This window comes from Trachurus japonicus, chromosome 4 (genome assembly GCF_045865225.1).
Source record: "Trachurus japonicus isolate A0001 chromosome 4, Traja_1.0".
In the NCBI taxonomy this organism is placed as follows: Eukaryota; Metazoa; Chordata; class Actinopteri; order Carangiformes; family Carangidae; genus Trachurus; species Trachurus japonicus.
Genome location: NC_140910.1, coordinates 19353483 through 19367449, shown reverse-complemented (window position 1 = coordinate 19367449; position 13967 = coordinate 19353483). Strand labels below are relative to the sequence as shown.

Genomic DNA, 13967 nt, shown 5'->3' with positions numbered 1-13967 from the left:
GAACCTTCATACATTTAGGTTCTCAAAGACAATTTCTATGAGTTTCACTTGAGCCTTTTAATGTGTTGATGTTGATTTAAATTTGAGTACTGATTAAGACTAACTGTATGTTGAGCTGTGTCTGCTGTTTTCTTTACATCATTAAACTATATTTCTATTTTACACAAGTTAGTTTATTTTGGCAGTTTTCCAGGCCTGAATTAATATTTTTAACACACCACTGTTTCATTTTAATTATCTCTTGTTAAAAGACTGATGTTTTGACAAACTTGACATGTAAACAAATAATGATTCAGGTGCAAAAGGAGTGAGGTGAGCCTGAATTCAGCCAATCAGAAACAAGATGCACCACTTGTTTAGACTGTTGATGCTTTCCTTTAACTCACTGAAGTGCTTGCATTCACGAAGAAAAGATGACACAGTTAAAGAGTGCTGGGCTTACCTTCATTTGTTTTTTACTGCTTCACGGTAAGGACTAAGTCATTTTGATAATTCATTAAGTTGATAAATAGAAAGCAAGATGATGTGTTGAAAGCTAGAAATCAGCCAGTAGACTGAAGCAGATTGATGTTAATGTTTTTAAAACTATACTCTGATGATTTGAAGGAAAATGCAAACTAGATAGAAGGAAACATAAAACTGGTGTACAGTGAGGTTTTTGTGTTTTATTGTGATGATGGATGAAAGTTGATTTTAATTTACATGTATGACAGAATATTTTGAATAGGGTTTTGTGTGACATTAATGAACACTGTAATGAGAAGTTTATTAACTGTGAAAAAAGACAGTAGTAGAGAGTGGAAAATTTTGATAAGTAAAATCTCAAACCTAAACAACTACAGTTAATATATTAGTAGCAAATAAGAAGTACAACATATGTTAAGACAAAGGTGTGCAGCTACATTAGCATAGCAACATTTTATGACGTAGTATAAAGTGCCATGAGTTAAATATTAACACAAGCATGCCAATATGCTGTAATTGTGATTAGTTTGCAGGTTTTGGGTTATGCACCGATTAAGATTTTGACCCAATATGAATGTGTTAGATGAAATGTTAAAAGATCACTGAACCTGTTACAATTCACCCTGAGGGGGAGACAAATGTGTGTACCTAATTTCATGGCAATTTCTCACCCTAGGCTCAAAATGCTCAAGCCTTTAACAGCTACAGTCAGAAGAAAAATAATATAAATCTAACTCACCAAGCTGACATAATGACATGCTTTTGTGTCACACCTAAAACAAAGTGAACAAAGCAAATTGGTGGTGATTTTATCAGCATCACTTCAGTTAGAGATAACCTGCTAAACAGCATATAAAGAATGATCTGCCAATACAGAGCAAAAAGGAGTGACAAATTAAAAACAAACAAAAATCAACAACGATAATATCATAGTTGCTGCGCAGCGATGGGTCGGGTCCGGGCTATCTTTTGGCAAATTTAGGCAAATTCTGAGCAACAAACAGGAGAATAGGAAGACAGGACAGTTGATCATATAATGTTCAATTTTCAACAATTGAGGATTGAACCCACAACTTCTAGAACCAAAGACCATTGTCTATCGCACTGAGCTAATTGGCAAGTGGCAGTTCCACAGTAGCTTCACAAATTGAGTAACAAAACAAAAACAAAAATTTGATAATACATATATTCTATCTTGACAGCATGGGAATGTTGGTGATTTGATTTTAATGATAAGTGTTTTGCTTCACAAGAGAAAATCTGATGTTTAAAAATGCCACTCTTAGATTGACTGCAGTTGTTCCCAAGAGAGCAGAATTCAAAATGTTCTAGAAAATTCAGTTTTTGAGATAAAATTCTGATATTTGCCAGACTTCATCAACCATGACTCCAAAATATTCTCAATTTTTTTCAGGAAGATTGAAAATGTATTTAGCAAGAATTAGATGGTATATGTTTACAGTACTGTTTACAGTCAAACGTTTCCATGCACTGTAGGCTCAATTTTTGATAAATCAAAAATCAGAGAAACAAGTTTTGTTGAGGACAGTCTGAAGATGCTCTCTAGCAAGTTTGGTGACAATTGAGCAAAAATTGCGGGAGGAGATACATTTTAAAAGTTTTACAGTTATTGAAAAAAACAGAGTGATTGAGTTCATAATTTGTAATGAGTTTAAGTGGACAAAAGTTTTAGCAGTATTGGGGCTATATTGTGATGAAGTTTCAAAACTGTAGGCAAGGCAAGGCAAGGCAATTTTATTTGTATAGCCCGTTTTTACAAACAGTTTGTCTCAAAGGGCTTTACATGGCATCGTAACAACATCCTCTGTCCTTAGACCCTCACATCGACTGAGGAAAAACTCCATGGAAAACCCTTTTAACAGGGAAAAATCGGAGAAACCTCAGGGTGAGCAACAGAGGAGGGATCCCTCACCCAGGACGGACAGACGTGCAATAGATGTTGTTACAGACAAGACAGTTTACAGTTTATGTCACAGAATGTGCAAAATATGGAAATGGAAATGTAGCATGTACCGTTGGTTTGGTAGGGATTTTTTAGATTTAAACGTTTATTTATTGTATTAAAATTGGTCGGTATTTCATCAACTTAGCTCAGGAGTTTCCTGCTGTGCACTGCAGCCATACTAGGGACAGAGCAGACGTGGTTAGGAACAGACGTGGTGGAAGTGTTCTCGCGCAGAGGGGCCGGCCTGACTCCCGTCGTTACGTCACCACAGGAGCTGAGTCTGAACAGCCTGTTTTAGCTCAGTTTTACCAGTGGGTGGGCTGCAGAGTCGATGCAGGAATCATCTGCTTTCCTCATTGTAGGAGTTGGTAGGCTCAGGGAGGACCAGTTTATATATAGAGAGAGACCAGAAAAAACATGTTTTTCATAATATGGGACCTTTAATACTTATAATAATTTTGGTCTGTCCTCTTCTCATTTTGAATTCAGGTTTTGTTGTGGCATTGAACTGCACCAGTCCGACTCCTGAAGCCCTGTTTGCTGCCCTTGAGAGGGAATTATTTCCTAGAAAACTACTGCGACCTGTAAAAAGGTTTTCAGATACACTGAACGTCACAGTCGATATTACTGTGGCGGGAATTTTAGGAGTGGTGAGTCCATGAGCCACACAAACATCTACACTGTACACTGTAACAAATTGTAGTCATAATTAATAATCATAAATATGTTTCATCCATAGAATGAAAAGGCCCAGTCCTTGACTACATTCCTATGGCAAATCTTGGTAAGTTTCAGAGTACTTTCAGTGTTTTTAGAACATTCTTATGGTTATAATTCTATAGAGTTTCTTCCTGAAAATGAAAAAAAAAAAGAAAAGATTAAGAAATGTAGCTGAATAGGAAACTTTGTTTCACATTCTATAAAGGATCAGGTGTGAATGCACTTGCATTTAGGACTTATTTCAGATCCAATTTAGCTGGACCACATTATAACATTTGGAGACGACCATTTGTCCATGTTCCTTTTGCAGGGTTAGGCTTAGGGTTACACAAATACATCCTGGCCACATTGAAGGCCCGCCTACTCAACTGATGTCTTTTGCCGCATTTTAATTTGTCCCACCACAGTTTCATCCATCCATCAAACCTAAAACCTTCTTGCTGGGAGCCAAAGGTGCTAACTTGTGCACCACTGTGCCATCCAACAGTTTCATAATAAACCAACGATACTGACTTTTTCTTATACGTATATATAATACATAAATAGTGCTTAAATTCGACTCCTACACTCACTCTCCAAGTCGTTCTCGCTCTCTATCTCTCATTCACACACAAGCACATTGAGAACAGACTTGTTTATTGTTTGCCTAAGAACATCACATACCTGTTAATTTGCATGTGTGGTGAGGAACTCAAATCCGATCACAAGTGGTCAATCAAGACACATGTGGAGATGAATTTTAAAGCAGGTGTCAACAGACGTAGCTACTTCTAGGTGACCGCTTGTGATCGAATCACTTAAGATCCATGTTAATAGTAACGAGGCCATAATGGCAAATGGGCAAATGGATGGCAGACAAATCCTCCTAAAGTCAATTCAAATGAGGCCAAAATCCATCTACCCATGGCCTTTCAACTTGCCCTGCTTTCAACCTGGCTGTGTTACCATCTTCTTTATAAGGGTTCATATTTGTCCATGTAGCTTAAACTGAATATTTATCTTCAATGTAGGAGTGGGATATAGTGGGATTGAGCTGGGATGAGAAGGAATGTGGAACTAAAAGAGTCTCTATCCCTCGGGAGAAGCTTTGGGTCCCTGATATCCACATTGCTGAATTGTGAGTGAAAAAGATGCAAACACAGCACACAAAAACAAAACCCTAGAGCCATACGAGTGGAATATCTTCAGTATCCTCGGAAATGATCTATGCGCACTTTAAATGTTTATTATTGTATTTTTTTACAGCATGGATGAGGACAAGTCTCCCAAAAGTCCCGAAGTCTACCTATACAACACAGGTCGTGTTTTTGATGATAAACCACTCAGAGTGGTCAGTTCCTGTCGATTAGAAATCTACACTTTCCCCTTTGATATACAGAACTGCTCTCTCAGCTTTGGACCACACCTACACCTGGGTAAGTCTGCCCATGAAACAACACTAGATGTATTTTTTTTCACATTTATTGGTTTAATTGGGGAGTGGTTATTTTGTTTACCTTGGTAAACAGTATGAATGTTGAATATGAAAAGTTGTACGGTCAGTCATTGGTGAATGTTGATTTTTATTAACTGATTTTATTTTTTTTAGCTAGAGACATAATGATGTTTCAAGGTGACACTGCTGAGGGAACCCTGATGGAGTCCAAAGCAGTTCTGGAGACAAAAGGGGAGTGGGAGCTTGCAGATATAAAAGTAGCGCCATCTACTGTGGAGATACCTGATGGATCCTACTCTGAGATCGTATTCTATGTGAGCAATTTTATTTTTAACACTTTTACAGTAAACTGAATCATATTAGCACTCCTCTTTGACATATATTTGAGTGTATGGCTTAACAATTGAAAAAAAAATCTGTAATTTGCAGGCTCCCTAGGTTGAAATCCATGTGGTTTTACGAGCTGTTCCCCAGGTTGTCTGACAATGATGTCATTATTTTTAAGATTTGCATAATGCCACCCCTACCTTTGAGTACTAGTAGAAGGGGCGCGGCGGGGCAACCAGTGGTTCATTTGCGTTAAGGGGACAGACACTGAAACCAGCCATTCTGAACAGTTATATTTTAAATGGATGAAAAGAGAGCTGTGATGTTTGATCCTTGGGGTATTTTGACCGAAGCTTGTCACAGACATGTCTTTAAGACAACTGGGAACTATTTTGATTTGTGGAAAAGGGGCATAATATGTCTCCTTTAAATCTGTTATATCGCAAAGAATCTGTGTAAAACTTAGTTTTGTTTGTGCCACTAATCGTTGATATCATTCTTCTGAAGTTTTTGTTTGTAGAAGAATTAGACAGTCTCAATGAAGCAGCTAGTACCGTCTCAAAGTTTTTTAACACTGGAAAACATTGACAGCCAAATAAAAATATCACTAACAAACAACACAATGAGAAAAAAAGTTCTAAGTTCAGCTGTGGTTGTTTAGTAAACAGAATAAAGGCTTTATCTGTCAGTGGAAGCATGTAAATGGTAATAAAAAAGAGACAGACTGGATCTCAACACAACAAAGATTTCAGTCATTAATGGTAATATTCATCTGGCTTAAACCTTCAAGCTCTCTGCTTGTGTTTCATCCTTAGATCATTTTGAGACGCCGACCAATCCTCTATGTGGTGAACCTGCTGATCCCCAGCTGCTTCCTCATGACATTGGACCTCTTCAGCTTCATGCTGCCACCTGCAAATGTGGACCGATCCGCCTTCAAGATGACCCTCATTCTGGGCTACACCGTGTTCCTGCTCATCATGAACGACCTGCTGCCAGTCACTGGGGACCAAACACCTCTCATGAGTGAGTGACCCCTATTATTCAAGTAAATTTAAGATGAAAAAAAGGCTGAATTAAAAATACCTCCTCATTTCTTAACCATCCCATTTGTTGTTTCCTGCAGATGCCCTATTCTCAGTCAGTCTCGCTCTGATGGTGGGCAGCCTGTTGGAGACTGTGTTCATCACTAACATCCAGTTCAGCTCCAGCCAGTACAATGCAGTTCCTCACTGGCTCAGCGTTCTCGTATTACGCTACGTAGCCATTGTTGTTTTTCTCCCCCCACAAAACAAGAGCAACCGAGTCACAGTCTGCCTTCACCCACTTTCTACAGGTATATTTTATCATTGAGCTTGTATTTACTTAGGGTGTATTCCGACCTGGCTCGTTTGGAGCAGTTGTTCCAAAACAGGGCGCGTTTAACCCCAAAGATCAGTTTGTTTGGTTATATGTAATATATATATTGCCTTCCCTTGACCCAGCAATCCTATCCAACTACCGCCCCATCTCCAACCTTCCATTTCTATCCAAAACCCTTGAGCGTGTTGTCTCCGCTCAACTCCACTCTCATCTTCAGTTCAACAATCTCTATGATCCCTTCCAATCTGGTTTCCGTCCCCTCCACAGCACTGAAACTGTCCTGGTTAAAGTCATCAACGACCTACTCATCTCCGCAGACTCCGGTGCCCTCAACATCCTGCTGCTCCTGGACCTCAGTGCAGCCTTTGACACGGTCAACCACTCCATTCTGATCCAAAGGCTGCGCCAGCTGGGTGTTGAGGGCACCGCACTGGACTGGCTCACCTCATATCTCACTGACAGACAACATTTCATCTCCCTCTCCGGACACACCTCACCCCTCTCCCCTGTCACACAGGGCGTCCCCCAAGGCTCTGTCCTTGGCCCCCTCCTCTTCATCTGTTATCTGCTCCCTCTTGGCCACATCATCCGCAACTTCAAACTGGACTTCCATTTCTATGCCGACGACATTCAAATCTACCTCTGCACCAATACCACAAATCCTACCCAGAACCCACCTCTCGCCCACATTGAAACCTGCATCTCTGCAATAAAATCATGGTTAACCCACAACTTTCTCAAACTCAATGCTGACAAGACTGAACTCCTCCTCATTGGCACCAAATCCACCCTCCGTACATCTGGTCCCATCTCACTCACCATTGATAATGCAACCATCACCCCCTCCCCTCTCGCACGTAACCTTGGTTTCATCCTGGACCCCACCCTGTCATTCGATCCTCACGTCAACTCAGTCATTAAAACCTCATACCTGCACCTCCGCAACATCGCCAAAATCAAAAACTGTCTTTCCCCCCCAGCTGCTGAATCCCTCATTCATGCCTTCATCTCCTCCCGTCTTGACTATTGCAACTCTCTCCTCACTGGCATCACCGCTCACTCCCTCCATAGACTCCAGATGGTTCAGAACTCTGCTGCCCGCCTACTCACACACACTCGGTCCCGTGATCACATTACTCCTGTCCTTCACTCCCTCCACTGGCTCCCTGTCAAAGATCGCATCACCTTTAAAATCCTCCTCCTCACCTACAAAGCCCTCAACTCCCTGGCCCCCCCATATCTAGCTGACCTCCTCACCTGCCACCGCCCCACCCGAACCCTCCGTTCCTCCACTACCTCTTCCCTCACCATACCACAATCCAAGCTAAAAACATACGGCGATCGTGCCTTCTCCCGGACTGCACCCCGCCTCTGGAACTCCCTTCCCCAGCCCATCAGAGACTCTCCATCACTTCCCCTCTTCAAATCCCGACTGAAGACTTTCCTTTTCACCCAAGCATTTAACCTCCCCTTCCCATAAGTTTTTTTATTTATATTTTTTGTGTTGTATTTTACTGCATCTGAAAAGCATCTTTGGGTCACTGAAAAAGCGCTATACAAAATTAATGAATTATTATTATTATTATTATTATTATATGTGTACACAGCAATCGTGCTCAGATGCGGGATGAAACAAGGGGGCCGAGATTGCCAAGAGGGGGGTGGTCTTGGCTAACTTCATTCAAGTCCTGAAGCGGGAGGCTGACAATGAGACTGTAATCTACTAAGCATCCGATAAAACACACGACACACTGCTGACATCCCATGGTTCAAATGACTGGGATTGTGTCGGTTATGGGTTTCAACCGCGGTTTCAGGCCAGGTCGGGTTTTAATTTTCAGGCCCGTTGAGAACTGTATTCCATGGTATTCGATTTTTCCAGGTAAACCCCTCCCCTTCCGGATACGATTTCTGACCTATGAGAGAACACTTGGTTCACACATGGCATTTGTTTACAGCTTTGGGCTGCTACCTAAAATAAAAAAGCAGCAGTTGTATCATTTTAGCCCCTGAATCGGAATAAAGCCAACGCACCCCAGGAATGCACCTTAAGCAACAGTCTATTGTGGTGTTCTTAATGGTTGTTGTTTGTTTGACAATGTGCTTCATTCAACTTATACTTAATCATATATTTTAAAACTGTCTCTTTATTTCTGACAGAAAACACAGTGAATGGAGGCAACATCACCTCAAGGGAACTGCAGACGATTTCTGTTGACACACCTCAGGACAAAGCTCCTCCAGAGCTGGTCTTGGAGGAACTCAGGAAACTGAGCAGAGATCTCATGGCTATCCGCCACCGGATTGACGAACACTGCCAGGGGACGAAAACCTCACAGGAATGGCAAATGATCGGGATGGTCATTGACCGCCTGCTGTTCGGCTTGTACCTTATCTTCATCTCTGTCAGCTTCATCACCATCGTATCTATTTGGATCTGGAACAATAACCTGGAGAATTTGTAAATGTTGGACAGGATGTGACTTTTGTTTGTTTTTCTTGTTTAAAACATATTTTTAAATGTTAGTATTATTTAGTACTTTCAGAGATTTCAGACAACACTTTGTCTGGCTTCTCATGATGCATTATTCACATTAAGGATCACAGTGGTTTGACTGTAACTTTGTGAGTGCCTCTCTGGATATTGTCAGCTATCACTTACAATAGAACCACACAATGAAGTGTTTTTTTAGCAGATAGAACAGGAGAAATAATTACCACAAGAGACCTGATTATTGTCAACCTATTATTTAATCAACATCTATTATTGCCAACACTCTCAGGTCAAATGGCCTTATCCACTCTATTTTGCAGTGGTTTTAGTGATAGAGTTAAGCCCCATGTTTTTATCTTAACCTAGACTTGACTGTACTCATCTCATATCTGAACGTGACATAAAACAAATGTTGCTGTCATGCTTGTAGGAAACAACTTGCAACAAGTCTTTGATAATGAACATAGACCAATATCAACCTAATTAAACTGTGTAGAAAATAAAATGTGCTATGCTGCTATTTTTGTGCCATTCTTTTTTCCATCCATCCATCCATGTTTATATCCAGGGTAGCAGAGAGGCTGGAGCCAATCCCAGCTGACACAGAGCAAGGGCAGGGTATAATAAGTCGCCTATTTCTGGGGTGACATGCAGAGATGAACAACCTCACACACTTACATTCACACCAATGAGCAATTTGTTCCAAACAGAAAAGTGCCTTGCCCAGGAATATCAAAACTTTCTTGCATGCATAGAGGCAAAAGTGCTAACCACTGCACCATGCGCTGTAAAATGGCACTGTACACAGGTACCATCATGCAGGATGTTCCTGCTGTCATACGAATGTGCCTCTTAATCATGGACGTCGGAACTATTTTCTGAGAGGGGGGGCGGGATTTTTGTTGGGAGAGTCGGGCGTTGTGTGAAAATTACAACCGCCCCTCCCTCCTCCCCCTCGCTCTCTCACACACACACACACACACAGTGTGCCATCTCTCTTTTACGCACGCACGCAGGCAACCATTGCGCATCACTGAAACAACTGAAGCTACTAGACCACACAGCCAGATGCAGCATACATTCAGACAGGACAAAACCCCACTCAGCTTTAAGTGTTATAAACAATGCCACGGCGGGCAAAATGCATTAAAAGAGGCTTAGCGTTACCTTTAGAAGAGTTGTATGCAGCGGTGTGGCCACTAAACCTAAGTTCAAAGAACAGCGTCTTTCCACTGGGTCGGACATTTTCGGGTCCAGTGTCTCTCAAAGGCCAGCTGAAGCACCTGGACATTTCTTTTATGAAGCATTGCACATTTGTGGTCCGAAACACCCAAAACGGATCTTTTCTGAACCGATGATGTCATATCCCGACCGCTCTACCTGTATGGAGGAGACACACCGCTGTGTAGCCTACAGTCTATGGACGTAACTTAACAACAGCGTCTAACTCGGTCCCTCGGACATTGCAGCTGAATCTCGCCTGTTAAATCATTATCGATCGGGGCGGTGTTCAGCTCAGTTGGTAGAGCACCCGCCGCATGTGTTGAGGCAACAGTCCTCACTGCAGGCGGCCCCGGTTCGAATCCTGCGTCGAGCGGCCCTATCCTGCGTGTCATTCCCCCCCCTCTCTGCCTCCCATTTCCTGTCACTCTCTGAACTGTCCTATCCATTAAAAGGCATAAAGGCATTATCGATCGTCATATTTGCACGGACACGACTCCCAGTCAACATTTAATCCACTTTTAATGTCTGGAGTTTGAATACTGCGGGGAAGCGTTCCGTCTTCTTCTCTGTTGTTGGTGTCTATGTGTGACAGCGCTACAGCGCCACACACGCTCCACACAGGCCTGTTGCGCTACAGCGCAACGGTGACAGAGACCCAGGTCCGACAGTGCAGCGAGGACAGCAGTACGTGAGGAAGATGAAGATGAACTAATGAACGATGAGCTTGGTCGCTAATGTGTAAAAATATAATAAACTGAGGGATTTAGAAATGAAGGCCGTCGGTCGTAGCCTACGTCACTGGGACGCCAGATGCCAGGCTGCTGTATGGAGCCAGGCAGGCTGCATATCACATCAAAAGCATGTGCATTATATGAGATAAGTGTAAATCAGACAAATTGAGTTTAAATTCAGATTATTATTATTATTTATCTTATTTTTTTAATGGGAGGATGGGAGGGGGTGTGGCCGCACCCCTAGTTCCGACATCTATGCTCTTAATTTGTTTTTCTTGTTTTTTTTGTTTCATATTTCTGCATTTTCCTATCCTCCCTGTCCCAAACAATCCAAAGTGGTTGATTTATATCACAAAGTTTTTATCAACGTGTTTTTTATTTTCCTTTAAAATGATGACTTTATGCATTTTGCACTTTCATCTCCACACACACGGGAAATGTGGCACAAAGTTCTTGTAAATTTAGGATACCAATACCCTGCAGCCAGATAGCTGCTTCCACCTTTTGTACCAGGAAACTCCGGCTCCTCGGCTGTCTAAGCAACAAATATTTATGTTCCAACAAACCATTGGTACTACAATAATGCCCATTATCTGAAAATATTCTGAAATATTCTGTAATTCACATTGTTCTGTTTTTCCTAAGTGGATAAGAAAATTGAGTCCAATACTGTATTTTATGTAATAAAAAATAAGGGACACGGACTCAGAAGTCATAAACAGTTATATTAAATAGTCATATTAGTATTAGTTCAACTGCCGTTCTGGGAACATATTTGAAATTTAGTATTAAAAAAAAAGATGAAAACCATAAGTCCACTTACTGAAGAACTGTGAAAGAGGCTCTAAAGATACAAGAGTACATTCATTTGATGTCTTAACATACACAATTGGAAGAACCTCTCAAAAAATTCAGATTTAAGTTGTGGTTAAACAGTCATCGTCAGCACAGCTTACAGATCATGTCATGCTAATGAATTCAGGGTAGCGTGAGGAGCACAAGATATGGGGCAGCACAAACAGGTCAGGCAGGTGACTGCTTTGGGCTGTTAGGCTGCCCAGAGGGCTGACAAACTCTACTCAACAGCAATGTCCCTAATTTGCAGCTCCCACTCCTTAAACAACCAATGGACGATTTGCAGTAACATTTCAAAAGCAGTATTGCCAAATACTAACAATAACGCAAATAGAAGATTTTTTTAAATTATCGAGATAATTTGATTAAAACTGATTTGCATACATGGAAACACACAATTTCAAGTAATAGTTAATATGGAAACTGAAAAACTGCTAATTATACTGTATGGACATATGCTGCTGAGAATTTTATAAATTACCACTGGAGCCTTCAATCACTTACTGAGCTGGGATGAGAAGGAATGTGGAACTAAAAGAGTCTCTGTCCCTCGGAAAATGCTTTGCGTCCCAGATATCCAGATCTCAGAGTTGTTGAGTTAAACATGAGGCTCAATAGTCTGTGAACCTATACTTTTTTACAATTGCAAACCATTAGAAATGCTGTCAGCAGCGAACTGTATCCAATTAGAAATATTTGGTGTCATATCAGTGGAACATCATCTGTGTCTTTTTTTTTTTCTTGTCCAGCATCGACTTGGAACATAATGCAAAAGGTCCCCATGTCTACTCTACTTACACAGCACAGGTCATGTTCTTGATCAGAGTTGTCAGTTCCTGCCAATTAGAGATCTACACTTTCCCCTTTGATGTTCATAACTGCTCTCTGACCATTGGATCATACCTCATCCTGGGGTACACAGTCTTCCTGCTCAATATGAATGACCTGCTGCCACTCACTGGGGATGGAACGCCTATCATTAGTGATACCCATGATATAAGGCAGTGCCTGTGATGTCACAGTGTATTTGTCTCATTCACTTCCAACAGCTTCCTCAGAACACTTCAAGGGCAAAGACTGTAACTACTTTTCTGATGCATAGCACGTTGGAGCAGGCATACAGTATATTGTGTGCAGTTGCAGTATTATAAGATAAATGAAGGACAGCTTTGCAAGCACTTCGGTGAAAGCTGAGCTCTACACTTCCCTGTATTTTCTACAATGCATGTGAATGAACAGCCAAATAATAAGATAAGATGTACCTTAACTTCAAAATGCTGCACTGATGAATTTCAGCCTTCATCAAATGGGTACGGTCAACCAAGAAAACTGACAGAAACATGAGATACAATGACTGGCCCTCTAAATAGCCTAAAGAGCCAATAACCAGCTACCGCCACAGTTAGGCACTAAATTACATGATGGATGCAAACTGGTAGTGCAGTTAAGATCAGAGAGATATCATAGGCAGACTTTACCGACTATTTCTTTTGTATTTAGACTGGTGTTTCCTCTTGACCAAATGTCATGATTGGCAAATCAATAATGACACAAAGCCTGAATGAAATACATCCTTTTTCTTTGTTTGTTTACTGCAGATGACCTGTTCTTAATCGGTCTCGCTCTTATGGTGTGCAGCCTGTTGGAGACGGTGTATATAACTAATATCCACTTCAGCTCCAGCCAGTACGGTTCAGTGCCTCAAAGGCTCAGCGTCCTGGTGTTAGAATATCTTGCTGTTCTTGTTTGCTTCACACCAAAAAGACCAGCATCAAAGTCTCCATTCCCCCATCTGCTACAGGTATAATCACGATCCCAATATCCCTTCTTCTACTAAAGGTGGTGCATGTTACCGTCATCATGTTGTTCACCACACATCTGAATAACATGTAGGAACATTTTTTTTTTTTTTTTTTTTTTTTTTTTAATTGTGATTATTTTCCTTCAGATTTTCTCTACGTTTTGGGATTACTATCTGACCACACTATTCTTGACTCTTTTTTTTTCCACAGAGCCAATAATGAACTCTGCTTGTACAGTCATTAGGAATGGGGTTATGGCTCAAAGATGTGTTTTAATTTACCTTTACCTTTCATTTACCTTTTCTTTTATTTAAAATACACTTGCAAGAAATACCAAAAGCCATAAACAGCAGAGAACACAGCTACCGAGAATGGAACAGATCATAAGTCCCAGAGGTGAAGGTGTTCAAAAATAAAATGGATGAGTGGTTACCAAAGGTGTGGAAAAACAGGTTCGATGCCATCCTGTGTCTGTTAACGATGCGTGCACATAATTATGTGTTGTGCATCTCCATTTATTTTTATCTCTTCATTACACTTAAGGTCCTAAAAAAAGAGAGTAATTTATTGGCAAAATATATTT

The 13967-nt window shown here is 41.0% G+C and overlaps 1 protein-coding gene and 1 long non-coding RNA gene across 2 annotated transcripts in view; one reads left to right on the top strand and one right to left on the bottom strand.

Moving 5' to 3' along the window:
• LOC146988843 (uncharacterized) overlaps nt 1–13967 on the bottom strand; it is a 46827-nt gene that overhangs the window by 23383 nt on the left and 9477 nt on the right. The gene's annotated exons all lie outside the window — the stretch shown is intronic.
• LOC146988845 (5-hydroxytryptamine receptor 3C-like) lies at nt 414–13389 on the top strand. The gene is made up of 12 exons (XM_085775284.1): nt 414–468; nt 2921–3081; nt 3171–3215; nt 4162–4268; nt 4397–4566; nt 4740–4900; nt 5729–5939; nt 6040–6249; nt 8436–8736; nt 10586–10681; nt 12332–12496; nt 13221–13389. The coding sequence occupies exons 1-12, from the start codon at nt 414–416 to the stop codon at nt 13387–13389; spliced, it is 1851 nt and encodes a 616-aa protein (XP_085631410.1).